Genomic DNA, 27,919 nt, shown 5'->3' on the forward strand with positions numbered 1-27,919 from the left:
TTCTTGTATATAGGAGAAGTATTATAGTAGTTATATTCTTGTATATAGGAGCAGTATTATACTAGTTATATTCTTGTATATAGGAGAAGTATTATAGTAGTTATATTCTTGTATATAGGAACAGTATTATAGTAGTTATATTCTTGTATATAGGAGCATGTCACGATGCCGGCTGGCAGGTAGTGGATCCCCTGTGCCAGAGAGGGATGGCGAGGACCGCGCTAGTGGACCGGTTCTAAGCCACTACAGGTTTTCACCAGAGCCCGCCGCAAAGCGGGATGGTCTTGCTGCGGCGGTAGTGACCAGGTCGTATCCACTAGCAACGGCTTACCTCTCTGGCTGCTGAAGATGCTGAAGATAGGCGCGGTACAATGGAGTAGGCAGAAGCAAGGTCGGACGTAGCAGAAGGTCGGGGGCAGGCGGCAAGGATCGTAGTCAGGGGCAACGGCAGGAGGTCAGGAACACGGACTAGGAACAGACTAGGGAACGCTTTCACTAGGCACTAAGGCAACAAGATCCGGCCAGGGAGTGCAGGGGAAGTGACTAGATATAGGGAAGTGCACAGGAGGGAGCCAATTAAGCTAATTGGGAAGATTGGGCCAGGCACCATCATTGGTGCACTGGCCCTTTAAATCGCAGAGACCCGGCGCGCGCGCGCCCTAGGGAGCGGGGCCGCGCGCGTCGGGACAGGACCGAGGGAGAGCGAGTCAGGTACGGGGACCGGGGTGCGCATCGCGAGCGGGCGCTACCCGCATCGCGAATCGCACCCCGGCTGAAGGCGGGACCGCAGCGCACCCGGTCAGTGGATCTGACCGGGGCGCTGCAACAACGAAGATGAGGCGAGCGCTCCGGGGAGGAACGGGGACCCGGAGCGCTCGGCGTAACAGTACCCCCCCCCTTGGGTCTCCCCCTCTTCTTGGGGCCAAAGAACCTGAGGAAAAAAAACTCAATTTTTCCGTGATGAGGTCCGATGCAAATTAGGAGGGGTTCTGTGTGGAAACGTACGAGACAGTCCAATCTTTTATTGTAAAAACAATAGATGTAGAGGGGTCTGGCGAGACTGGTCACAGGAACGTAGAACCTGTTGATGAGAGAGGCCAAAAAAAATTTTCCTGCAGATCCGGAATCCAAGAAGAGCATAGTAGAGAAGGAGAAGGTAGAGGCAGATATCCGCACAGGCACAGTAAGGCGTGGAGAAGCAGAGTTGACATCAAGAACTGTGTCACCTTTGTGCGGAGTCAGCGTACGTCTTCCCAGGCGGGGAGGACGGATAGGACAATCCTTCAGGAAGTGTTCGGTACCGGCATAGTACAGGCAAAGATTCTCCATGCGGCGTCGTGTCCTCTCTTGAGGTGTCAAGCAAGACCGGTCAACATGCATAGCCTCCGCGGCGGGAAGCACAGGAACAGATTGCAGAGGACCAGAGGAGAGAGGAGCCGGAGAGAAAAAACGCTTCGTGCGAACAAAGTCCATATCCAGGCGGAGCTCCAGACGCCATCCGGAAGAACGCATGTCAATGCGAGTGGCTAGATGAATGAGTTCATGTAGGTCAGCAGGAGTCTCTCGTGCGGCCAGAACATCTTTAATGTTGCTGGATAGGCCTTTTTTAAAGGTCGCGCAGAGAGTCTCACTATTCCAGGACAACTCGTAAGCAAGAGCACGGAACTGAATGGCGTACTCGCCAACGGAAGAAACACCCTGGGCCAGGTTCAGCAGGGCAATCTCGGCTGAAGAAGCTCGGGCAGGTTCCTCAAAGACACTTCGAATTTCCGAGAAGAAGGAGTGTACAGAGGCAGTGACGGGGTCATTGCGGTCCCAGAGCGGTGCGGCCCATGACAGGGCTTTTCCAGACAGAAGGCAGAACACGAAAGCCACCTTAGACCTTTCAGTAGGAAACTGGTCCGACATCATCTCCAAGTGCTGGGAACATTGCGAAAGAAAGCCACGGCAATACTTAGAGTCCCCATTAAATTTGTCCGGCAAGGACAGGCAGAGGCTAGGAGTGGCCACTCGCTGCGGAGGAGGTGCAGGAGCTGGCGGAGGAGATGATTGCTGAAGAAGTTGCGAATGTTGGTGCACAATGGTGGACACTTCCGACAGCTGGTGGGTTAGATGGGCGATCTGTCGGGCGATATCAGAGACAACTGGCAGGGGAACCTCAGCGGGATCCATGGCCGGATCTACTGTCACGATGCCGGCTGGCAGGTAGTGGATCCCCTGTGCCAGAGAGGGATGGCGAGGACCGCGCTAGTGGACCGGTTCTAAGCCACTACAGGTTTTCACCAGAGCCCGCCGCAAAGCGGGATGGTCTTGCTGCGGCGGTAGTGACCAGGTCGTATCCACTAGCAACGGCTTACCTCTCTGGCTGCTGAAGATGCTGAAGATAGGCGCGGTACAATGGAGTAGGCAGAAGCAAGGTCGGACGTAGCAGAAGGTCGGGGGCAGGCGGCAAGGATCGTAGTCAGGGGCAACGGCAGGAGGTCAGGAACACGGACTAGGAACAGACTAGGGAACGCTTTCACTAGGCACTAAGGCAACAAGATCCGGCCAGGGAGTGCAGGGGAAGTGACTAGATATAGGGAAGTGCACAGGAGGGAGCCAATTAAGCTAATTGGGAAGATTGGGCCAGGCACCATCATTGGTGCACTGGCCCTTTAAATCGCAGAGACCCGGCGCGCGCGCGCCCTAGGGAGCGGGGCCGCGCGCGTCGGGACAGGACCGAGGGAGAGCGAGTCAGGTACGGGGACCGGGGTGCGCATCGCGAGCGGGCGCTACCCGCATCGCGAATCGCACCCCGGCTGAAGGCGGGACCGCAGCGCACCCGGTCAGTGGATCTGACCGGGGCGCTGCAACAACGAAGATGAGGCGAGCGCTCCGGGGAGGAACGGGGACCCGGAGCGCTCGGCGTAACAGAGCAGTATTATAGTAGTTATATTCTTGTATATAGGAGCAGTATTATAGTAGTTATATTCTTGTATATAGGAGCAGTATTATAGTAGCTATATTCTTGTATATAGGAGCAGTATTATAGTAGTTATATTCTTGTATATAGGAGCAGTATTATAGTAGTTATATTCTAGTATATAGGAGCAGTATTATAGTAGTTATATTCTTGTATATAGGAGGAAGTATTATAGTAGATATATTCTTGCATATTCTACTATTATAGTAGTTATATTCTTGTATATAGGAGCAGTATTATAGTAGTTATATTCTAGTATATAGGAGCAGTATTATAGTAGTTATATTCTTGTATATAGGAGCAGTATTATAGTAGTTATATTCTTGTATATAGGAGGCAGTATTATAGTAGTTATATTCTAGTATATAGCAGGCAGTATTATAGTAGTTATATTCTTGTATATAGGAGCAGTATTATAGTAGTTATATTCTTGTACATAGGGGCAGTATTATAGTAGTTATATTCTTGTATATAGGAGCAGTATTATAATAGTTATATTCTTGTATATAGGAACAGTATTATAGTAGTTATATTCTTGTATATAGGAGCAGTATTATAGTAGATATATTCTTGTATATTGTTGAGGTATTACAATTTTCTTACCTTTATGTCAACCGTTTTCCGAGACTCAAGTTCAGAATAAAGACTGAAGGTGTCCATAGTCTCTATGATGAAGACTAAATCCTCTTTGAAATATTTGTAAATCTTCCTCACCTTGTGATCTTCATACTTATACAGTTTCTCTAATACTTTTTGGATATCTTCTAGAGAATAGAGAAGGAAATATAAAATGAATACAAGGAGTTTATAGATATATTCTTGCAATTTATTTATTAATTTAATTAATTAATACATTTTTTATTTATGTGTGTATATTAATAAATGATCTACCTTTGCTGCATTTTACATTACAGCAATGACTCCCAGCATGCCTGGACATAGATAGATAGATATGAGATAGATAGATACAGTGGGAATCAAAAGTTTGGGCACCCCAGGTAAAAATTTGTATTAATGTGCATAAAAAAGCCAAGGAAAGATGGAAAAATCTCCAAAAGGCATCAAATTACAGATTTGACATTCTTCTAATATGTCACCAAAAGTTATATTTTATTTCCATCATTTACACTTTTAAAATAACAGAAAACAAAAAAACGGCGTATGCAAAAGTTTGGGCACCCAACAGAGTTAATATCTTGTACTGCCCCCTTTAGCAAGTATCACAGCTTGTAAACGCTTTTTGTAGCCAGTCAAGGGTCTTTCAATTCTTGTTTGAGGTATCTTTGCCCATTCTTCCTTACAAAAGTCTTCCAGTTCTTTGAGATTTCTGGGCTGTCTGTCACGCACTGCTCTTTTAAGGTCTATCCATAGATTTTCAATTATGTTGAGGTCAGGAGATTGTGACGGCCATGGCAAAACCTTCAGTTTACGCCTCTTGATGTAATCCCCTGTGGATTTCGAGGTGTGTTTAGGATCATTATCCATTTGTAGAAGCCATCCTCTCTTTATCTTCAGCTTTTTCACAGATGGCATCAAGTTAGCATCCAAAATTTGCTGAAATTTTATTGAATCAATTTTTCCTTCTACTCGTGAGATGTTCCCTGTGCCACTGGCTGCAATACAACCCCAAAGCATGATTGATCCACCCCCATGCTTAACAGTTGGACAGAGGTACTTTTCATTAAATTCTGTTCCCCTTCTTCTCCAAACGTACCTTTGCTCATTCCGGCCAAAAAGTTCAATTTTAACCTCATCGGGCCACAGAAGCTGTTTCCAAAATGCATCAGGCTTGTAAATATGCTGATTTGCAAAGTTCAAACGCTGATTTTTGTGGTGAGGACGTAGAAGAGGTTTTCTTCTGATGACTCTTCCATGAAGACCATATTTGTACAAGTATCTCTTTATAGTGGAATAGTGCACCACAACTCCAGTGTCTGCCAGATCTTTCTGGAGGGATTGTGCAGTCAAACGTGGGTTTTGAATAGTTTTTCTCACAATCCTGCGAGCTGTTCTGTCTGATATTTTTCTTGGTCTTCCAGATCTTGCTTTAACTTCCACTGTTGCTGATGACTGACATTTCTTAATTACATTCCGAACAGAAGATATTGACATCTGAAAACATTTTGCTATCTTCTTATAGCCTTCTCCAGCTTTGTGAGCGTCAACTATTTTCAGTTTCAGATTTCTAGACAACTGCTTAGAAGAACCCATGGTGCTGATTGTTGGGGCAAGGTCAGATGAGTCTGGGCATTTAAAACCTTTGAGATTGACATCACCTGGTCTTCCCAGATGATGATTGAGAACAATCCATGACACTGGCAGGTCTCAGCTTTGCAAAGGGGGCAGTACAAAATATTAACTCTGCAGGGTGCACAAACTTTTGCAGACGCCATTTTTTTGTTTTCTGTTATTTTGAAGGTGTAAATGATGGAAATAAAATGTAACTTTTGTTGACATATTATAAGAATGTCTAATCTGTAATTTGATGCCTTTTCGAGATTTTTCCATCTTTCCTTGGCTTCTTTATGCACATTAATACAAATTTTTACCTGGGGTGCCCAAACTTTTGATCCCCACTGTAGATATGAGATAGATAGATAGATATGAGAGATAGATAGATATGAGATAGATAACTAGATATGAGATAGATAGATAAATATGAGATGGATAGAAATGACATATATAGATAGATATGAGATAGATATGAGATATATAGATGTTAGATATATAGATAGATAGATATGAGATATAAAGATAGATATAAGATAGATAAATAATACAGATAATTCACTCACCCTCTCTTATAATTCGTTCTGATCCCTGATCCATCTCTTGCAGGTCTAGTGTAGACTGAGGCCTATATAGGACAATATTCAGCCTTGGATTCTATCAGTCCTGGTTATATGAGTTGTCGTCTTCTCCTCCAGTATCTTCATCTCTATGTATCTGTGTCGTGTCCTATCAGATCCGTTGTCTTCTGGTGTCATAGATCTATCCTTGTGCCCACATCAAGCTGAAATACCCCAAATCTGCCTCTGGGGTCAGGACGTCTTTTGTCATATTTTGCCCCAAAACAGAGCAAAAAGAAGCCGACGTCCTAGATGGGAAGTCATCGACTTGAGAAGGTGAATGGAATGAATGAATATTACTGGGGTGATGGGACGTCCCATAAGACGAGGTCACATCTCCCATGTTCTTATCTACGAGATGGCGAGGGATCGGCCTCCTCTCTCTAAGGTTTTATGGTAGGCACGACTATCTTTATGGTGACGTCTCATTGTTGACCTTTGATTGATGGTTAAAGTTTTAGACGCAAAACCTGTTAACATTTATCTAATGGTGGAAGCCATAATGTTATCTATATCTATAGACTCAGCTTTATCCTCACAGTCTGTGCGGCTTCTGTAGTTTCAAATGTAAGAGATTAAAATATGCAAAATAACTAAAGCCAGTACTACCCCAAAATAACTAAAGCCAATACTACCCCAAAATAACTAAAGCAAATACTACCCCAAAATATCTAAAGCCAATACTACCCCAAAATAACTATAGCAAATACTACCCCAAAATAACTAAAGCCAATACTACCCCAAAATAACTAAAGCCAATATACCCCAAAATAACTAAAGCCAATACTACCCCAAAATAACTAAAGCCAATACTACCCCAAAATAACTAAAGCCAATACTACCCCAAAATAACTAAAGCCAATACTACCCCAAAATAACTAAAGCCAATACTACCCCAAAATAACTAAAGCCAATACTACCCCAAAATAACTAAAGCAAATACTACCTCAAAATAACTAAAGCCAATGCTACCCCAAAATAACTAAAGCCAATATACCCCAAAATAACTAAAGCCAACACTACCCCAAAATAACTAAAGCCGATACTACCCCAAAATAACTAATCCCACACTACCCCCAAAACAACTAAAGCCGATACTACCCCAAAATAACTAAAGCCAATATTCCCCCAAAATAACTAAAGCCGATATTCCCCAAAATAACTAAAGCCAATGCTAACCCAAAATAACTAAAGCCAATACTACTCCAAAATAACTAAAGCCGATACTACCCCAAAATAACTAAAGCCAATACTACCCCAAAATAACTAAAGCCGATACTACCCCAAAATAACTAAAGCCAATACTATCCCAAAATAACTAAAGCCAAATACCTCCCCTAAGTGAGAGAATGTAGACCCATTTTGTTGCCGAACCTGTCATACTGTTACTTTTTAAAAGTGAAGACCTTGAAGAAAGCTTTTGTTTGCCGAAATGCGTCGGTCTGTTTTTACCACAATTTTGACTTCTATCATGTTTTTATATTGAAGAAAGAATTACAGTTTTTGTATTTTACCCATGCTGGGGTCCGGAAGTGCAGAGGATCTCATGCTCCTGAGTGAGTGAAGCCTGTTTCTCTACTTTTTAAAAGGTTAAAGGGGTACGGCATTGCCCCAGCCTTCGGAACATTTTGTGGGCTGTTGGGGTCGTGATGTCACGGCCACGCCCCTCGTGATGTCACGCCACAGCCCCCTCAATGTAAGTCTATGCCCCCTTCCATAGACATGAATGGAGGGGGCGTGGTGTGACGTCATGAGGGGGTGTGGCCATGACGTCCCGACCACTGCCGCAGTTCTAAACAACACCAGGTGCTGCAAGAGATCGAGTGGGGCCCCAGCAGCAGGACCCCCACAATCAGACATCTTATCCCTATCATTTGGATTGGGGATAAGATGTCTAGCAGCAGAGTACCCCTTTAATGGGAAAGATAAATTCCAGAGGAAACCCACCTCTACCCACTGCAGGCTGTTACCATTGCTCAGAAGAAGGAGTCAAGTCCGGGAGAAACAAAATTGCCCAATGAGCTATGTTGGATGTGCAGAAGAGCAAATGCATGAGCACCAGGTTGTCCTCAAATCTGTTAGTGGATCACCCCAGTGGTCAGAACCCAACCAGATCACCTCCCCCCCCCCAACAGATTGTTATCCCCTATTCTGTGGATAGGGATAAAGTTACAACATGGGAAACCCCTATTTACACCATACTGATAGCTCCCAGCTCCACAGTAATGTTCACATGTGTTACGCCGAGCGCTCCGGGTCCCCGCTCCTCCCCGGAGCGCTCGCTACACTCTCCCCACTGCAGCGCTCCGGTCAGATCCACTGACCCGGGGCGCTGCGATTCCGCTTCCAGCCGGGATGCGATTCGCGATGCGGGTAGCGCCCGCTCGCGATGCGCACCCCGGCTCCCGTACCTGACTCGCTCTCCCTCGGTCCTGTCCCGGCGCGCGCGGCCCCGCTCCCTAGGGCGCGCGCGCGCCGGGTCTTTGCGATTTAAAGGGCCACTGCGCCGCTGATTGGCGCAGTGATTCCAATTAGTGTGTTCACCTGTGCACTTCCCTATATCACCTCACTTCCCCTGCACTCCCTTGCCGGATCTTGTTGCCATTGTGCCAGTGAAAGCGTTTCCTTGTGTGTTCCTAGCCTGTGTTCCAGACCTCCTGCCGTTGCCCCTGACTACGATCCTTGCTGCCTGCCTCGACCTTCTGCTACGTCCGACCTTGCTTCTGTCTACTCCCTTGTACCGCGCCTATCTTCAGCAGCCAGAGAGGTTGAGCCGTTGCTAGTGGATACGACCTGGTCACTACCGCCGCAGCAAGACCATCCCGCTTTGCGGCGGGCTCTGGTGAAAACCAGTAGTGACTTAGAACCGATCCACTAGCACGGTCCACGCCAATCCCTCTCCGGCACAGAGGATCCACTACCTGCCAGCCGGCATCGTGACAGTAGATCCGGCCATGGATCCCGCTGAAGTTCCTCTGCCAGTTGTCGCTGACCTCACCACGGTGGTCGCCCAGCAGTCACAACAGATAGCGCAACAAGGCCAACAGCTGTCTCAACTGACCGTTATGCTACAGCAGTTACTATCACAGCTTCAGCAGTCATCTCCTCCGCCAGCTCCTGCACCTCCTCCGCAGCGAGTGGCCGCTCCTGGTCTACGCCTATCCTTGCCGGATAAATTTGATGGGGACTCTAAGTTTTGCCGTGGCTTTCTTTCCCAATGTTCCCTGCATCTGGAGATGATGTCGGACCAGTTTCCCACTGAAAGGTCTAAGGTGGCTTTCGTAGTCAGCCTTCTGTCTGGAAAAGCCCTGTCTTGGGCCACACCGCTCTGGGACCGCAATGACCCCGTCACTGCCTCTGTACACTCCTTCTTCTCGGAAATCCGAAGTGTCTTTGAGGAACCTGCCCGAGCCTCTTCTGCTGAGACTGCCCTGTTGAACCTGGTCCAGGGTAATTCTTCCGTTGGCGAGTATGCCGTACAATTCCGTACTCTTGCTTCAGAATTATCCTGGAATAATGAGGCCCTCTGCGCGACCTTTAAAAAAGGCCTATCCAGCAACATTAAAGATGTTCTGGCCGCACGAGAAATCCCTGCTAATCTACATGAACTCATTCACCTAGCCACTCGCATTGACATGCGTTTTTCCGAAAGGCGTCAAGAGCTCCGCCAAGATATGGACTCTGTTCGCACGAGGCGTTTCTTCTCCTCGGCTCCTCTCTCCTCTGGTCCCCTGCAATCCGTTTCTGTGCCTCCCGCCGTGGAGGCTATGCAGGTCGACCGGTCTCGCCTGACACCTCAAGAGAGGACACGACGCCGCATGGAGAACCTCTGCCTGTACTGTGCTAGTACCGAACACTTCCTGAGGGATTGTCCTATCCGTCCTCCCCGCCTGGAAAGACGTACGCTGACTCCGCACAAAGGTGAGACAGTCCTTGATGTCTACTCTGCTTCTCCACGTCTTACTGTGCCTGTGCGGATGTCTGCCTCTGCCTTCTCCTTCTCTACTATGGCCTTCTTGGACTCTGGATCTGCAGGAAATTTTATTTTGGCCTCTCTCGTCAACAGGTTCAACATCCCAGTGACCAGTCTCGCCAGACCCCTTTACATCAATTGTGTAAACAATGAAAGATTGGACTGTACCATACGTTTCCGCACGGAGCCCCTTCTAATGAGCATCGGATCTCATCACGAGAGGATTGAACTTTTGGTCCTCCCCAATTGCACTTCTGAAATTCTCCTTGGACTTCCCTGGCTTCAACTTCATTCCCAAACCCTGGATTGGTCCACTGGGGAGATCAAGAGTTGGGGGCCCTCTTGTTCCAAGGACTGTCTAAAACCGGTTCCCAGTAACCCTTGCCGTGACTCTGTGGTTCCTCCAGTAACCGGTCTCCCTAAGGCCTATATGGACTTTGCGGATGTTTTCTGCAAAAAACAAGCTGAGACTCTACCTCCTCACAGGCCTTATGATTGCCCTATCGACCTCCTCCCGGGCACTACTCCACCCCGGGGCAGAATTTATCCTCTCTCTGCCCCAGAGACTCTTGCCATGTCTGAATACGTCCAGGAAAATTTAAAAAAGGGCTTTATCCGTAAATCAACCTCTCCTACCTCCAGTCTGCCCAACGGCTGAATCCTCGCCAGGCCCGGTGGTCTCTGTTCTTTGCCCGATTTAATTTTGAAATTCACTTTCGGCCTGCCGATAAGAACATTAGGGCCGATGCTCTCTCTCGTTCCTCGGATGCCTCAGAAGTTGAACTCTCTCCGCAACACATCATTCCTCCTGACTGCCTGATCTCCACTTCTCCAGCCTCCATCAGGCAAACTCCTCCAGGAAAGACCTTTGTTTCTCCACGCCAACGCCTCGGAATCCTCAAATGGGGTCACTCCTCCCATCTCGCAGGTCATGTGGGCATCAAGAAATCTGTGCAACTCATCTCCCGCTTCTATTGGTGGCCGACTCTGGAGACGGATGTTGTGGACTTTGTGCGAGCCTGCACTATCTGTGCCCGGGATAAGACTCCTCGCCAGAAGCCCGCTGGTTTTCTTCATCCCCTGCCTGTCCCCGAACAGCCTTGGTCTCTGATTGGTATGGATTTTATTACTGATTTACCCCCTTCCCGTGGCAACACTGTTATTTGGGTGGTCGTTGATCGATTCTCCAAAATGGCACATTTCATCCCTCTTCCTGGTCTTCCTTCAGCGCCTCAGTTGGCTAAACAATTTTTTGTACACATTTTTCGTCTTCACGGGTTGCCTACGCAGATCGTCTCGGATAGAGGCGTCCAATTCGTGTCTAAATTCTGGAGGGCTCTCTGTAAACAACTCAAGATTAAATTAAATTTTTCTTCTGCATATCATCCCCAATCCAATGGACAAGTAGAAAGAATTAACCAGGTCTTGGGTGATTATTTACGACATTTTGTTTCCTCCCGCCAGGATGACTGGGCAGATCTCCTTCCATGGGCCGAATTCTCGTATAACTTCAGAGTCTCTGAATCTTCCTCCAAATCCCCATTTTTTGTGGTGTACGGCCGTCACCCTCTTCCCCCCCTCCCTACCCCCTTGCCCTCTGGTCTGCCCGCTGTGGATGAAATTTCTCGTGACCTTTCCATCATATGGAGAGAGACCCAAAATTCTCTCTTACAGGCTTCATCACGCATGAAGAAGTTCGCGGATAAGAAAAGAAGAGCTCCTCCCATTTTTTCCCCTGGAGACAAGGTATGGCTCTCCGCTAAATATGTCCGCTTCCGTGTCCCTAGCTACAAGTTGGGACCACGCTATCTTGGTCCTTTCAAAATTTTGTGTCAGATTAATCCTGTCTCTTACAAACTTCTTCTTCCTCCTTCTCTTCGTATCCCTAATGCCTTTCACGTTTCTCTTCTTAAACCACTCATCATCAACCGTTTCTCTCCTAAATCTGTTCCTCCCACTCCTGTTTCCGGCTCCTCGGACATCTTCTCCGTCAAAGAGATCCTAGCATCTAAAAAGGTCAGAGGGAAAACCTTTTTTTTAGTGGATTGGGAGGGTTGTGGTCCAGAAGAGAGATCCTGGGAACCTGAGGACAACATCCTAGACAAAAGTCTGCTCCTCAGGTTCTCAGGCTCTAAGAAGAGGGGGAGACCCAAGGGGGGGGGTACTGTTACGCCGAGCGCTCCGGGTCCCCGCTCCTCCCCGGAGCGCTCGCTACACTCTCCCCACTGCAGCGCTCCGGTCAGATCCACTGACCCGGGGCGCTGCGATTCCGCTTCCAGCCGGGATGCGATTCGCGATGCGGGTAGCGCCCGCTCGCGATGCGCACCCCGGCTCCCGTACCTGACTCGCTCTCCCTCGGTCCTGTCCCGGCGCGCGCGGCCCCGCTCCCTAGGGCGCGCGCGCGCCGGGTCTTTGCGATTTAAAGGGCCACTGCGCCGCTGATTGGCGCAGTGATTCCAATGAGTGTGTTCACCTGTGCACTTCCCTATATCACCTCACTTCCCCTGCACTCCCTTGCCGGATCTTGTTGCCATTGTGCCAGTGAAAGCGTTTCCTTGTGTGTTCCTAGCCTGTGTTCCAGACCTCCTGCCGTTGCCCCTGACTACGATCCTTGCTGCCTGCCTCGACCTTCTGCTACGTCCGACCTTGCTTCTGTCTACTCCCTTGTACCGCGCCTATCTTCAGCAGCCAGAGAGGTGAGCCGTTGCTAGTGGATACGACCTGGTCACTACCGCCGCAGCAAGACCATCCCGCTTTGCGGCGGGCTCTGGTGAAAACCAGTAGTGACTTAGAACCGATCCACTAGCACGGTCCACGCCAATCCCTCTCCGGCACAGAGGATCCACTACCTGCCAGCCGGCATCGTGACAACATGCATCAACGTCTTCAGGACACAGACACACGTGAAGGTGGCACTCTCTCAAAGATCTTGGACACCAGGCTAAGCAACCAGGAAATTCAGTATTTAAGTGAGTAATTGTACTATTTTATGTTAAGTTATAGTATTATTGACTTTTATTCTATGATTACTATAATTTTTTTACATTTTAGTTCATTTGGTGTCTCTCCGACAACCCCCATACCTTGTGACTGTAAGGAAACGGAGGTCAGAAGAGTCGGACTCATTCCATACTCATCCACCACGTATCTGGTCCAAGGACGGAAAAAAAAAGTCTGACGTGACCCCCGCGATCAGACATCTTATCCCCTATCCTTTGGATAAGGGATAAGATGTCTAGGGGCGGAGTACCCCTTTAACACTTGAGGAGGCAGTTTTACTTTCCACAACAAGGTAGTATTGTATGGACACGTGGTGACTTCACTGACCACTTTCTATACCGGTTACAGCACATTGGGTCGGACATCTCACCATTATACCGGAGCATCCTCCAGTAGACCCAAGGCTCTGACACCATAATGAAGACCTAATACGACAAGGCACCCGAGGGGTCTCATCAGAAAAGAAAAACATTTGGATTGGATTTCGGAGACATGTAGTAGAGTCTATGGGGGAGATTTATGAAAACCCCGTCCAGAGGAAAAGTTGCTGAGTTGCCCATAGCAACCAATCAGATTGTTTCTTTCATTTTTGAAAAGGCCTCTTCCAGAGGCCTTTTCAAAAATGAAAGAAGCAATCTGATTGGCTGCTATGGGCAACTCAGCAACTTTTCCTCTGGATGGGTTTTCATAAATCTCCCCCTATATCTTATGGGATGATCACAAATAACCGATTAGACCTCATAGAGGTTGTGTCCTTCTGATGGACCTTTATATCTTCTGCAAAGATGGAGGCTGAGCCCTCAGGATCATTTCCATTCGTGGGCCTAAGAAACTTCAGTCCGTTACCGGTGCCCATCCAGACTCCGCCCCTCTACATCCGTCCGCACCTTCCATTTCTCAGGACTGTTGACAACTGTGCAGGTTGGATCAGCCATGACAGTTCTACAGTTCTCTCCCATCCACTTGAATGGAGTTAACCCCCTCCAGTCCATCAGTAACCGCATTTACATTGTTGGGCGCCTTCTTCTTCTGTGTATATTAAGCAATGATGGCCAAACCAGGCTTCAGGGCTGTTAGTTGTCTCAGAAATCCTTCTTTTTCCTTCGTGATATCATTTACCTCAATCCTGCAACAAGGAAAACAGGGAAGTCATTTCGATACTAAGTCATACGATTTAGGGCAACACTCAAAGACTAAAGGGAATGTGTAATGTCCCAGTACAGGACATGGTCCTGCACTACACTTAGGCCCTGTCCGGTTGAGGTGGTAGTGCTGCCTCACAGGGATCGGTGGCTGGTGGATGATCCAGACCGATATATGAAGCCAAATACTTGGAAGCGAGGAAAGCTGGGTTCTGTCGGGCGCAATGCAGCAGTAACAAACTTGCATCAAGGTTATGATGTGTAACGGAAATAAGTTTTATTCGCCAAAATACACAGACACGTTTCGAGGTTTAGTACGTATGGTGCCATACTCACATTGAGAAAGAGGAACTAAACCTCGAAACGCGTCGGTGTCATTTCTGTTACACATCATAACCTTGATGCAAGTTTGTTACTAGTGGATCGCGCCCGACAGAACCCGGCTTTCCTCGTATTTACATTCTAAATTTATGACACTGATAGATGTTGTTAGGCCAAGGAGACACCTTTCATATGTGATTCCATAACGTGGATGCGTTTATTCTCTGGGGACAAGTGTCATAGAGGCGTTCCCGAGCCCCTGAAGTGCTAAGCACTGGAATGCCTCCTCGCTCCCCCTCCCCTCCCAGTCCTTGCTTGATTGACAGTCAGCTGGAAGCCAAACTTTGTTTACAAATTAATCTTGTTCCTACAACATACATACCAATAGTTCCCAGGTGTAAGATATTGAAATAGGGCTTGACTTTCAGCTGACTGTCAATTAGGGACAAGGATGGGGGAGGCGTTCCAGCCCTTTGCCCATATCCAGATCATTGCTTTGTTTTCCTCCCTTATGGCCAAACCTGATAACCAGGTCAAAAACAGCTGGACCAAGCTAAAAATATTTTTGGAGAGAAAGAGCACTGTGGATAGGGTTCTTCCCTAGGAATCAGAGTTGCGGAGAGTGGCACTATAAGGACTCCCCCAGCTGGACTTACCTTATTTCCTTCAGGTTTGGTGAACTCAGTATCAGATCCTGGATATGTTGAGCGCTGACGTCCGTGAGGAAATTATGGCTGAGGTCGAGGTGGGTGAGGTTTGGGTTCGAGGACAGGGACATCAGGTATGGAACATATTCATCCGTGAGTTTTATCTGACTGAGACTGTGGGAAACAGATAACATTCAGGAGACATCAAGTAGAAGCATTAACCCTTCACCACCCTATGATTTCTGTATTTTTGTAAGTGAGATCCTTTAGCAGCAGATCTATCAGCAGATGGCTTACTCAAAGGCGAGGTCCATAAATGTCTCCCGAGCTACTGGTTGTGGACCACTCCTGTAATGGTTGCTCCCACCCTTCCCAGAAACTAAGAGGTAGCTGTATAAAGGGGATAAAACCCTGACAAAATAAAGATTTAATGTGACTACTCACGACAAACATGATATGGTGCAGGTTGGACAGGAGAGAGTTGTCATCAAATCGGAGAATTCTGGACCAGCCAGATTGTTCCGGGACACATTGAGTTCCATCAGGCCCCTGTTCTCACTTAATGCACATGCCAATGCAGAGCATGATGCCCATGTTAAGGAGTTATTCCTCAATCTGTGAAAAGAATATAGAAGATGCCTGTTATGTATCTAGATCAGTGGTCCCCAACCCAGTCCTCTAGGCCCAACAACAATCCGTTTTTTTTTTTTTTTTTTTTAGTTACTCCACTGGAATAGAATGGAAAAAACTTCAAACCCTGGACTGTTGCTGGAGCCTTGAGGACTAGATTGGGGACCTCTGATCTAGATACTCCAATTTACTAATTGTGGCTTCTCAGTGGAATAGGACAATAATCCGTCGGTGTCATCAACAAATCAGAATGAAGGTTCTTCTCACCTCAGTACTTTTACCCTGGAGTGTTGGGGAGTTATGACCTTGTAAATTATCTGCATATCACTGTCTTTCAGGTCATTGTTTGAAAGCCTAAACCAATACAAAAGAAGATTAATGAAGATAGATAATACAGCTATACACGTATTATACAAATAAACAGTATGAAAGTTAAGGAAAAGAACAGTGCATTAAAGGGTTAACAAAAAACAGAACAGCAATAGAAGCACTAAAAGAGAACGCACAAACAACCGTATAATCTGGGTCAAACAAGCCACGTTGTTAAAAGAGGAAGTGGTGCGGTACAAAATCAAAATGCAATAGAGTAGTCAGGAAACAGGCCAAGAATATACACAAGGTATACAGAGAGATAGGTAATACAGCTATACACGTATTATACAATTTGCTGCCTGTTGGAAAGGTACCTGTACACATTAGGTTAAATTAATGGAAATGCATGATGGCAACCAAAACTATTATTCATCAGGTGAAATTTAACAATAAGCTATTGTTTTAGCTGACAGTCATTGTCTAGAAACAAGTCATCCATGTTTGAAATTGAATTTGAGAAAGGTCTTGTCAGGCTGGGCAGGGATAAGTGCAGCTCAGAACTTACTCTTTTTCACTGCCATTTGGGGTCCCCACCTCCTCATTAGGGGAGCCCTCACCATGGACGCCATCCCTACACTACTAAAGCACAGGGCATAGCGATTTTAAAATAGCAACAACACACTATGAAAGTTAAGGAAAAGATCAGTGCATTACAGGGTTAACAAACAACAGAACAGCAATAGGAGCACTAAAAGAGAACACACAAACAACCGTATAATCAGGGTCAAGCAAGCCAAGTTGTTAAAAGAGGAAGTGGTGCGGTACAAAATCAAAATGCAATAAGAGTAGTCAGGAAACAGGCCAAGAATATACACAAGCTATACAGAGTGCAGTATAAATTGGCCAGCTCAGGATGGTGTGGAAGCTAAAGCCAGACACGATTGGCTAGTTGTCATTGGGAGTAACTTCTGAGATGCACATTACATGTAGTGTAAAGTAACTTTCATAGTTTTGTTGGTGGAATCGATTTGACTTCTTACCTGAGTTCCGTAACTGTGTGTAGAACTCCAGATAGTCTTTCCAAGCCTTCGCTTTGAATGAAACATCTGTCTAGGTTGAGGCTGTCAGTTTCTCTACAGGATTTGAGGATAAAGGCCAAGATGGTGCAGTCCACAGGGGTAAGGTGGCATTCTGAAAAGTCCAGTTTTCCATGAGACCCTATTGTACTATGGACAAGTTGTTCATTGCGAGACTCAAATAGATACGTCAGTATGTTCATTATCTCGCGAGGATCTGCTTCCGGCCTCCACCTTTCTTTAACTTCCTGGCTGAGCCATCTAATAACCGTCTCAGAAGCAGAAGGTTTACCATCTAGGTGACTCCTCAGAGGAGATATAGTTGTACCATCGGAGAGGCCACAGAGAAATCGGAGGAACATCTCACCGCGACCATCCGAAAATGATCGTGCTCTTTCAAGTGATGATAGTAATTCCTTTTCAGAATAGTTCAAGAAGTGTGATAAAGCCGAGAAGAACTCCTGAAGGGTGAGATGTAGGAAGGAGTAGGTAGTGGTAGTAGGATTGCGATAGGTTTCACTTACAAAAGCGGATAGTATTTTTGACGTACTGTCCACCTCAAATGTTTCAAAATCTTTACTATCAAAAGTAAGAATGCGATTCATTATGCCATGTTGTGCCATCCTACCAATGGAATTCATGAGCTCCATGGGGCTTTCAGTATCCGTGCAATGGTTAAGAAGGATGTTGGCCACATAAGACACAAAAAGTTGCGTCACTGTTTTTGGCTTAAATGAGCTCTGTTGATCGTTATTTATCGCCTTGGACCTGAATAATACTGTACAGACGATCCAGCAGTATGATGGGATATAACAGAACGTGTACAACGTGTCGTTCTCTCTCACATACTGAAAGGCCTTTTCCGACAATTCCTTATCTTGGAAAAATTGCTCAAAGTACATCTTTCTCTCGTTGGGGAAGAAGCCCATGATCTCAGAAACCCTTTGAAAAATACCAATGTCAACAGAAGCCAGTTTGGTTGGTCGACTGGTCAAGAGTATCGAAGACCCTTTGAGAAGACTTTGTCTCACCAAACTAACCACAACTACTCCAAGGTTGACCGTCTCTTTGGTGTTAAAGCATATGTTTTGTGGCCCAAACTCAATGTTGTGAACACTTTCGTCTAGACCATCGAAGATGAAGAGCAGCTGTTCTGGATACCGTAAGATGTTGTCCAGTTGGCTATGTAGATCTGGATATTGTTCAAGGATCATCTTATCCAAACTGATCTCATCGTATCTATTTAAATCCCTAAATTTAAAGAAGAAAACAAAAGAAAACCTCTGATAATGTTTCCCATTCACCCAGTCATAGACAAACTTTTGCATTAGCGTGGTCTTCCCAACTCCAGGTACGCCGACCATCATGACGGCGTGTGGTATGCAAGCAGATCGGTGGCACCAGCGGAACAGCCTGTTAGAGGAGATCCGCTCCATAGAGCTGTACTTCTTTCTCAGATAATGCTCATGTCTCCCCCCAGTTTCTATGATCTCATGTTGTGAACTATTCCTGAACTGATGAGTAGAGACGACAACTAGGTCCAAGTAGCCAGACGAAATGTTACAGCTCCGTATCGGCTCCACAAGTCCCGGTGCTCTGTGTTCCTCTAAATTCATGGTTATTTCCAGTAGGTTTTTCTTGTGTCGATTATGGATATCTATAAATAAAATTATTTCAGAATAGAATTAATTTTAAATTGAGATGAATTAAAGGGGTATTCCGGGCAAAAACATCTCATCCCCTATCCAAAGGATAGGGGATAAGATGTCTGATCGCAGGGGGGGGGGGGGCATTTCTTGGACCCCCCAATCTCCCTGCAGCACCCGCATCCGGGTTTCTGGGACTGGGGATGTGACGTCACACCACACCCCCTCCATTCATGTCTATGGGAGGGGGCATGACAGCCATCACGTCCCCTCCCATAGACATGAATGGAGGGAGCGTGGCGTGACATCACATCACGTCCCCAGTCCCAGAGACCCGGAGGTTTCCGAAACTGGAGATGCAGCCCCGCATAAAATGCGGGTGCTGCAGGGAGATCGTGGGGGTCCAAGCAGCGAGCCCCCCGCGATCAGACATCTTATCCCCTATCCTTTGCATAGGGCATAAGATGTTTTTGCCCGGAATACACCATTAAGATAAGCACAAATACTACTGATCATATATGAGGGATACAAAAAAAAGGGGAAATTTACTAATATTGCTGTTCACACGATGGTCTTAAATGGTTATCCCCCGAAGGGTGACTTTAGTACTTACCTGCCAGACAGTAATGGACAAGCTTAGGAAGGATCCGTGATTGTGGGCTAAATGGCTGGGTTGTGAGTTCACCATAACGCTGCTGCTTTCTTCTTGTGAAATGGCTATTTCCTTTGGTGTTCCCTCCCTCCAACTACAATTCCCAGGATCCAGGTCACTTTTTCCCTCCCACACATTAGTCACGTCACCCATTACAGCACAACTGAGCTCCCTTCCATGCTGTGCTGTGCATGAAATTACAATTCCCTGCAGCCCTGTTGAGAATAATCTCCCTCCCACCCAGCGGTCGCTCCACCCATTAAAGCACACACAGGCTCCCTTTCAACACCTGACTAGTGATGTCATGTCTCGAGCCACACTGCAACCTGGGAAAAGCCGAGACAACACTCATGTTTTATGCTGCTAAAAGTGAACAAGTGGAGAAAAGATCACATAAGAATTGTAGGACTCTGCCCCTAGACATCTTATCCCCGATCCAAAGGATAAGATGTCTGATTGTGAAGGATCTGGCCTCTGGGACCCCCACGATCTCTGGACCAGCACTGTGGCATTCTGGACACTGAAGCTAGAACATAGCCCTCATGCCTCCTCCCATAGACATGAATGGAGGAGACATGATGGCTGTAGTTCTGGCACGGAGAGGAGTTCGCTCCGTGCAGTGGATGACTCGGGTGCAGCGGAGGGTCCCAGAGGCCGGGGTACCTCTTTAAGCCTGCAAGGTGTCTCTCCTGCTCTTTTGGATCATGGCCCTAGGGGTTGTCCCATCCCAACAATTGATTGTTTCTGTCAACCACATAGACATTGGATAAAACTTCAGGAGGACTTCACTTAACTCTTCCTCACCATATTTGGGATCTGAGGAGGAATATGGGACCTGGGGCTTCATTTCTAGTGATCCGTGGTGGTCCCAGTAGTGGAACCCAGGATGCCTGATCAACCAAGGGAAACCTATTTAAGTCAGTTCAGAAAGTTTATAAATTGCCCCTAAATTTACCATTTAGTTGACGTAATTCATGTCCCGCTTCATCCAGATTGATCAGGGACACTAGGGAATCACCTGGAACAAATAAACATGGAGGAGGTAACCAAAACCAAAACCAGTGGTCTCCAACTGTGGCCATCAAGATGTTGCAAAACTTCAACTCCCAGCAGCAATGGCGGCCGTCTGTCAGGAGTCCAAAACTATAGGACACTCTTTAGTGGAGACTATTTTATCTACTTAGATAATAAAAATAATGGGTGCAAATAATGACGATAGGCCAAACATTATGGTGTCTTGTAAGAAGAGAAGAAAACGCTGCTTTGGTCTCATAGATGAACGTTTTCGGTGGTTCTGAGGTCATACACTTAAAGGGGTATTCCGGTGGAATGTTTTTTTTTTTATCAATTGGTTAAGCAGATCTGTAAATTACTTATATTAAAAAATCTTAATCCTTCCAGTACTTATTAGCTGCTGAATACTACAGAGGAAATTATTTTCTCTTTGGAAGACAGAGCTCTCTGCTGACATCATGACCACAGTGCTCTCTGTCCATTTTAAGGACATGTCCAGAGTAAGAGAAAATACCCATACAAAACATGCTGCTCTGGACAGTTCCTAAAATGTACAGATGTGTCAGCAGAGAGCACTGTGCTCGTGATGTCAGCAGAGAGCACTGTGCTCGTGATGTCAGCAGAGAGCACTGTGCTCGTGATGTCAGCAGAGAGCTTTGTGTTCCAAAAAGAAAATAATTTCCTCTGTAGTATTCAGCAGCTAATAAGTACTGGAAGGATTAAGATTTTTTTTAATAGAAGTAATTTACAAATCTGTTTAACTTTCTGGCACCAATTGATAAAAATAAAAAAAAAAGTTTTCCACCGGAGTACCCCTTTAATACATGGTAATCTTTTTATCCTGGAGACCCGTTCTATCTAACACATATCATATCATGGCTGTTACCTTGGTTGAATTCACTCAATATTGCAATGAGATTAGGATGCTGGGAATAATTCTGTAGGACGTAGAGGCTTTCCCATAGGGCCAGAACGGCATCTCGACCCATGTTCTTAATATCTTTTATCAGACATTCAGAAAGTACAGGGGCTCCTAATGTTTTCTCCATCAAAAGGTAATCCTAAAAAAGGATAGAATGAAAAGCGGGATCATTTTACAACATGACAAATCCTTAACATGGTCCTGGAATCATAGTCAGGTTCTTTAGGAACGACAAGAGGGGCCCAAAATGTCTCCACCACCCTGGGCCTCCACCCTCAGGTAAGGCTAGTTTCACACGTCCGTTTGCATCGACCCGTTAAAGGGGTATTCTTCCGAACTGTTTTGAACGCTGAAACTGGCATCAGGAGCTCGGGATGTTATAGCCCCGCACCCTCATGATGCCATGTCCCGCCCCCTCAATGCAAGTCTATGGGAGGGGGCCCCCTCCCATAGACTTGCATTAAGGGGGCGGGGCGTGATGTAATGAGGGGGCGGGGCTATGACATCATGAGCTCCTGGCACCGCCTTCGGTGTTCGGAACAGGTACTCCGCCCCTTGACATCTTATCTCCTATCCAAAGGAATGAAGGTCAGGTGCAGCAGGGAGATCGCGAGGGTCTAAACGAACATCGGGTGCAGCAGGGAGATCGCCAGGGTCTATATGAACACCGGGTGCAGAAGGGAGATCGCGAGGGTCTAAACGAACACCGGGTGCAGCAGGGAGATCGCCAGGGTCTATACGAACACCGGGTGCAGCAGGGAGATCGCGAGGGTCTAAACCAACACCGGGTGGAGCAGGGAGATCGCCAGGGTCTATACGAACACCGGGTGCAGCAGGGAGATCGCGAGGGTCTAAATGAACACCGGGTGCAGCAGGGAGATCGCGAGGATCTAAACCAACACCGGGTGGAGCAGGGAGATCGCCAGGGTCTATATGAACACCGGGTGCAGAAGGGAGATCGCGAGGGTCTAAATGAACACCGGGTGCAGCAGGAAGATCGCCAGGGTCTTTATGAACACCGGGTGCAGAAGGGAGATCGCAAGGGTCTAAATGAACACCGGGTGCAGCAGGGAGATCGCGAGGGTCTAAATGAACACAGGGTGCAGCAGGGAGATCGCAAGGGTCTAAACGAACACTGGGTGCAGCAGGAAGATTGCCAGGGTCTTTACGAACACCGGGTGCAGAAGGGAGATCGCAAGGGTCTATATGAACACCGGGTGCAGCAGGGAGATCGCGAGGATCTAAACCAACACCGGGTGCAGCAGGGAGATCGCGAGGGTCTAATCGAACACCAGGTACAGCAGAGAGATTGCGAGGGTCTATATGAACACCGGGTGCAGAAGGGAGATCGCGAGGGTCTAAATGAACACCGGGTGCAGAAGGGAGATCGCGAGGGTCTAATCGAACACCAGGTACAGAAGGGAGATTGCGAGGGTCTATATGAACACCGGGTGCAGAAGGGAGATCGCGAGGGTCTAATCGAACACCAGGTACAGCAGGGAGATCGCGAGGGTCTAATCGAACACCGGGTGCAGCAGGGAGATCGCGAGGGTCTAATCGAACACCGGGTGCAGCAGGGAGATCGTGAGGATCTAAACCAACACCGGGTGCAGCAGGGAGATCGCGAGGGTCTAAATGAACACCGGGTGCAGCAGGGAGATCGCAAGGGTCTAATCGAACACCGGGTGCAGCAGGGAGATCGCAAGGGTCTAATCGAACACCGGGTGCAGCAGGGAGATCGCGAGGGTCTAATCGAACACCGGGTGCAGCAGGGAGATCGCGAGGATCTAAACCAACACCGGGTGCAGCAGGGAGATCGCGAGGGTCTAAATGAACACCGGGTGCAGCAGGGAGATCGCAAGGGTCTAATCGAACACCGGGTGCAGCAGGGAGATCGCAAGGGTCTAATCGAACACCGGGTGCAGCAGGGAGATCGCAAGGGTCTAATCGAACACCGGGTACAGCAGGGAGATCGCGAGGGTCCCCAGTGGCAGGACCCCCATGATCAGACATCTTATCCCCTATCCTTTGGATAGGGGATAAGATGTCTAGGGGCCGAGTACCCCTTTAAAACAAAAATAAGATACCCTCTTATGGAGCGGAGGAGTCCACAGGTCCTCTCTACAGAGTAGTTATGGGTTGGATACAGGTCTGGAAACTTAGACCCTTGTTCATCAACTCAAAAAGTGTTGTAAAATGTTACTAACTCATTGTACTGTATTAAAAAGAACATTTCTCTCACCGGCTCCAGGGGCACATTTCGGGAATTCAGCTCGCTCAAGAGGTTTTGAGTGTCCAAAATCTCCACTATGTGTTTCAGGTCATTCCAGAAGTAGTCGTAGAGGATCCTCAGACTGCACATCTCATATCGAGACAGCTGATGGCGGAACTTCTCAAGGTCGTCTGGAACATTAGAAAGAGTCCACAATGAATGTTTAAAGGGAATGTGTCACCATTTTATTTATTTTATAAATAAAATTATTCTACAAAGATAAAGCATTTCATGTATGTATTTAGTTTTAGGACAATGTCATTTTCATGTTATTTATTAATAAAGTGTGTACTGGGGGCGGCCATTACTGTAGCCTCTTTGGGGTGTGTCACTTCACAACACCTACACAGATGCTTTATGGCAGGCACAGGGCATAGAAAGTTAAGACTGAGAGTGTCTCATAGAAAAGCATTGACTGCTAACTGCACATTAGGTGAAATGAAAGGGGGAGCCGGCACCATTTTCTTGAACCCCCTGAGGAGCAGTGACCTATCAAGAGACATCTAGTCTGTTCTTTACCACTCTTCAGACACCAACAAAATGGCGACAGTAGAATTGAAAAAACTACAAAACCCCCTCTCCTTTTGAGGAGGAAGGTAGTAGATGGGCGAGGTCTAATTTGCAGCAGCCAGACAAGTTGCTTTCTTTCACCAGATTCCTCATGTTAGCTCCCTCTGCTGGTCAACAGTAGGAAGTATGACAAGTTATTATTTAATTTTTCATATTTTGTGACAAGGATTTTTTTTAAAAATATTTCTAAAGATCTTTAAAAAATGAAAAAACATTATTTAACCTCAAAAAAAAGAATCACATTTGGTGACACTTTCCCTTTAAGTGTATCTTTTACTTTATTTGTTTTAATAGTGTCAAGTATGGTGGCAAACAGAGATCCTGCAGCTAAAAACTGAAGCGGTAAGAAACAAAAAGAGAGTTGAGAATCTCAAGCTCTTTGGTGATAACTATGAGGGGCTACCGGATCATTCCAGAAACAGCCCTATATCGGGCCATTGGTTGTGTTAGGTTTTAGCTCTACTGAAGTCAATGGAAATGAGCCCCAATACTGAGCACAACCTGTAGACAAATGTATCTGGAGGAATCCATCCCGCTGATGGGCTCCTGATCCTGAGGACACCGCGGTAGTGCCCCTGTGGTCCCCATGATGAGGGTGATGTTCCCTGACGCTCATAACGCCCGTTACTATCTTCACAATATGTTACCGGGGGGACTATACTGACCGTCGGTGATGACTCTTGAGCATCTTGCCTCCATGTCTTCTCCTCAGCTATAAGATGTCTTCGGATGTCCGTCCTATATACCTGTCCAAACAAAGTGGTAGATGTTCATGGTGTCACCGTGTATAACAACAGCCAATCGGTCACTTCTTTACTTGTTTGTAGACATAATATAGAGACTGTGAAGACCAAAATACAGAGCATTCCAGGCTTTTCATGTTAGTGGCGACCATGGGGCCGGAGTATCGTGATGTCACGACTCCGCCCCCGTGTGATGTCACCCCCCGCCCCCGCTATGCAAGTCTATGGGAGGGGGCGTGACGACCGTCACGCCCCCTCCCATAGACTTGCATAGCGGGGGGTGATGTCACACGGGGGCGGAGTTGTGACGTCACGATTCTCCGGCCCCATGGTCAATACAAGATTGTGGGAGTCCCCAGCGGCGGGACCCCCGCGGTGAGACATCTTATCCCCTATCCTTTGGATAGGGGATAATATGTCTCAGGGTCGAAGTACCCTTTTAAGGTTGTCAACCAGGGGAAGCACCCAGCCAGCCGCCGTCAACAGCCGACGGGCCTATCAGCCTTCCGCCTCCACTTACCTCTCCTGTACCGCCAGATGTGACTTAAGCAAAGCAACACCATACAAGAAGAATCATACATTAAATAAGGAAAAACGACCTCTTATAAAAATTCTTTCTTTTTTTATTTATTTTGTTCATAAAATTTTTTTATTTTTATTTTATTTTTTTACTTTTTTTATGTATATATTTTTTTTATATAAAGGAGGGTACAAAAAGAAAACCAACAGAAAAACAAACAGGGGCGGGAGGGGGCGGGGATCTGTCTCCTCTGGCAGCTGCAGCAGGTAGGCTGAAAAAGGACCTGGGAGGGGAGGATCACCATACCCACAGTCCGTGGCCCCTAGACCTAGTCGGCCCGGCGCCAACCAGTTTGGCGACACGCTTCTCGTCATACCACTACGTGCACGTATCACGTTGGGTGTTTTACAACACACAATATGGTATCAAAATAGGTCACATAGCCCAGTAAATCTCTATTGGATTGTGTCTGGAGTATTTTAGGAACATAGAATGTACCGGCAGATAAGAACCATTCGGCCCATCTACCCTGCCCAATAGAAGATCCCTACAGCCGGTCCTGATGGATGCGGGACCGGACAGATCCTCAATGTGCCTTCTCGTATACGGACCTCCATATATGAATAGATAGGAGTTGTAATGTGAAGGTCGTCTCCTCTACAACCACTTGCACGGGAGGAATTTCTTTTCCACCACCTGTCAAGAAACTAGAATGTGGACCTCACAGCCGGACTCCAGAGGGGGAGGGGTTATGTCTGGGCATGGGCGGAGCCTGATAGAGCTCTACTGACGTCATCTAAATAAGGACTGGTCCAAGCCGGGCTGGTCAGATGGTCAGAAGAAGAACAAGCACGGACCATGAGGAGCAGCAGTAGATAGGGGGGCACCCTGCTTTGGTGAGATGAGGCCAGGGTGGGGGATTGGGGCACAGTATTTGGTGGGGTGATGATAAGGAGGCACAGTATTGTGAAGGAAAGATGATGAGGAAGCACACTGTGCCGTCTCCTCCTCATCCCCCCTCCCAAAACAGTGCCAAGCTGGCACGCTGGGAGTTTAATAAAAAGCAATAAAAAAGTCACTTAAAGGGGTACCCCACCCCCTCATGACATCACGCCCCGCCCCCTCAATGCAAGTCTATGGGAGGGGGCGTGACAGCTGTCACGCCCCCTCCCATAGACGTGCATTGAGGGGGCGGGGCATGACGACATGAGGGAACGGGGCTATGACGTCACGAGCTCCCGACTCCAGCGTTCAGAACAGTTTGCTCCAAATGCTGAGCAGCGGAGTAATTCTTTAAGAACAAAAATAAATAAGCCCCGTAAATATAGCCCCGTATATAGAAAAATTGATTAGCTGCTGAATACTACAGAGGAAATTCTTTTCTTTTTGGAACACAGAGCTCTCTGCTGACATCATGACCACAGTGCTCTCTGCTGACATCTCTTGTCCATTTTAGGAACTGTCCAGAGCAGCATATGTTTGCTATGGGGATTTTCTCCTACTCTGGACAGTTCTTAAAATGGACAGAGATGTCAGCAGAGAGCACTGTGCTCGTGATGTCAGCAGAGAGCTCTGTCTTCCAAAAAGAAAATAATTTCCTTTGTAGTATACAGCAGCTAATAGGTACTGGAAGGATTAAGATTTTTTTAATAGAAGTAATTTACAAATCTGTAACTGGCACCAGTTGATTTGAATTTTTTTTTATTTTTTTGTCAATCAGGACCCCGATGCCCCCAGGGATTTCCCAGTCGGACCCCGATGCCCCCTGGGATTCCCCTATCTCCTCCTACCCTTGCACTTTTCCCAGAACCTCCTCCTCTGTTCACCACCAGGGCGGCCGCCCCTCCCCACATGGGCTTGGTCATGGGGGTTACCCCGACTTTATAGAATAAATGCCATAAATGCCCCATATATATATATATATATATATATATATATATATATATATATATATATATGGAATTAAATAAACTAAAATAAGAGAATTACAAGTGAAGTTATTGTTACCGTCTCTTCCTCCTATTCCTGAAAGTGAAACTAAACAGGGACAGCGAGGGGGCGAATGACAAAACTGCTTCTGGTTAACTATTTACCGACCGCCTCGGAGACAGGTTTAGCGTTCTTAAGGTGGAATGTTCTCCATAGACACTGACATATAGCTTTATATACACCCAACGACACGGCAGTGTTTCCCAATCAGTGTGCCTCCAGCTGTTGCAAAACTACAACTCCCAGCATGCCCGGACAGCCTTTGGCTGTCAGATCTATACGTTTCTTGGCTATGCCTGTACCTACGTAGAGGAGGACAACCCTTCAGGTGGCGTTTCCTCCGAGTAACCACAACGCTGGCTGTGTAGGGGTTAAAGGGTGACTCCGGTGGAAAAAACAAATGTTGTCAAATGAACTGGTGCCAGAACATTCTACGGGTTTGTAAATTACTTCTATATAAAAATCTTAATCCCTCCAGTACTTATCAGCTGCTGTATGCTCCACAGGAAGTTCTTTTCTTTTTGAATTTCCTTTGCAGTCTGACCACAGTGCTCTCATATCAGGTCAGGAACTGTCCAGAGCAGGAGACAATCCCCATAGGAAACCTCTCCTGCTCTGGACAGTTCCTGACACGGACAGAGGTGTCAGCAGAGAGCACTGTGGTCAGACTGGAAACAAA

The 27,919-nt window shown here is 46.9% G+C and overlaps 2 protein-coding genes across 3 annotated transcripts in view; both read right to left on the reverse strand.

Moving 5' to 3' along the window:
* The window catches only part of LOC130295773 (NACHT, LRR and PYD domains-containing protein 12-like), a 31,901-nt gene extending 23,866 nt beyond the window's left edge, over positions 1-8,035 (reverse strand). The window contains exons 1-2 of the mRNA XM_056546859.1: positions 5,758-8,035; positions 3,566-3,726 (exon numbers count right to left, since the gene is read on the reverse strand). Of these exons, the coding sequence (XP_056402834.1) occupies positions 3,566-3,726; positions 5,758-5,791 (195 nt within the window). The 5' untranslated portion in view covers positions 5,792-8,035. The remainder of the gene's footprint in view (positions 1-3,565; positions 3,727-5,757) is intronic.
* A 5,425-nt stretch (positions 8,036-13,460) lies between these two features.
* LOC130295775 (NACHT, LRR and PYD domains-containing protein 12-like) lies at positions 13,461-27,259 on the reverse strand. Of its 2 annotated transcripts, XM_056546871.1 has the most exons (10): positions 27,241-27,259; positions 24,654-24,734; positions 23,389-23,549; positions 21,111-21,285; positions 20,166-20,228; positions 16,877-18,569; positions 15,792-15,878; positions 15,339-15,509; positions 14,904-15,068; positions 13,461-13,910 (listed from the first exon to the last, which is right to left on the reverse strand). In XM_056546871.1, the coding sequence occupies exons 2-10, from the start codon at positions 24,685-24,687 to the stop codon at positions 13,823-13,825; spliced, it is 2,637 nt and encodes an 878-aa protein (XP_056402846.1). In that variant the 5' UTR covers positions 24,688-24,734; positions 27,241-27,259; the 3' UTR covers positions 13,461-13,822. The 2 variants fall into 2 exon arrangements, with proteins under 2 accessions (XP_056402846.1, XP_056402847.1); XM_056546872.1 differs by lacking the exons at positions 20,166-20,228; positions 27,241-27,259 and having other exon boundaries at positions 24,654-24,810.
* Positions 27,260-27,919: the final 660 nt, after the last annotated feature.

The sequence above is a fragment of the Hyla sarda genome, chromosome 11 (genome assembly GCF_029499605.1).
Source record: "Hyla sarda isolate aHylSar1 chromosome 11, aHylSar1.hap1, whole genome shotgun sequence".
NCBI lineage: Eukaryota > Metazoa > Chordata > Amphibia > Anura > Hylidae > Hyla > Hyla sarda.

Excerpts from the sequence above, each read along its gene's own strand:
- LOC130295775 (XM_056546871.1), bottom strand. The coding sequence starts at position 24,687 with ATGGAGGCAAGATGCTCAAGAGTCATCACCGACG. Across the intron at positions 23,550-24,653 it reads CTCAAGAGTCATCACCGACG|ACGACCTTGAGAAGTTCCGC; the intron begins GTCAGTATAGTC and ends CTAATGTTCCAG. Across the intron at positions 21,286-23,388 it reads GAAATGTGCCCCTGGAGCCG|GATTACCTTTTGATGGAGAA; the intron begins GTGAGAGAAATG and ends ATCCTTTTTTAG.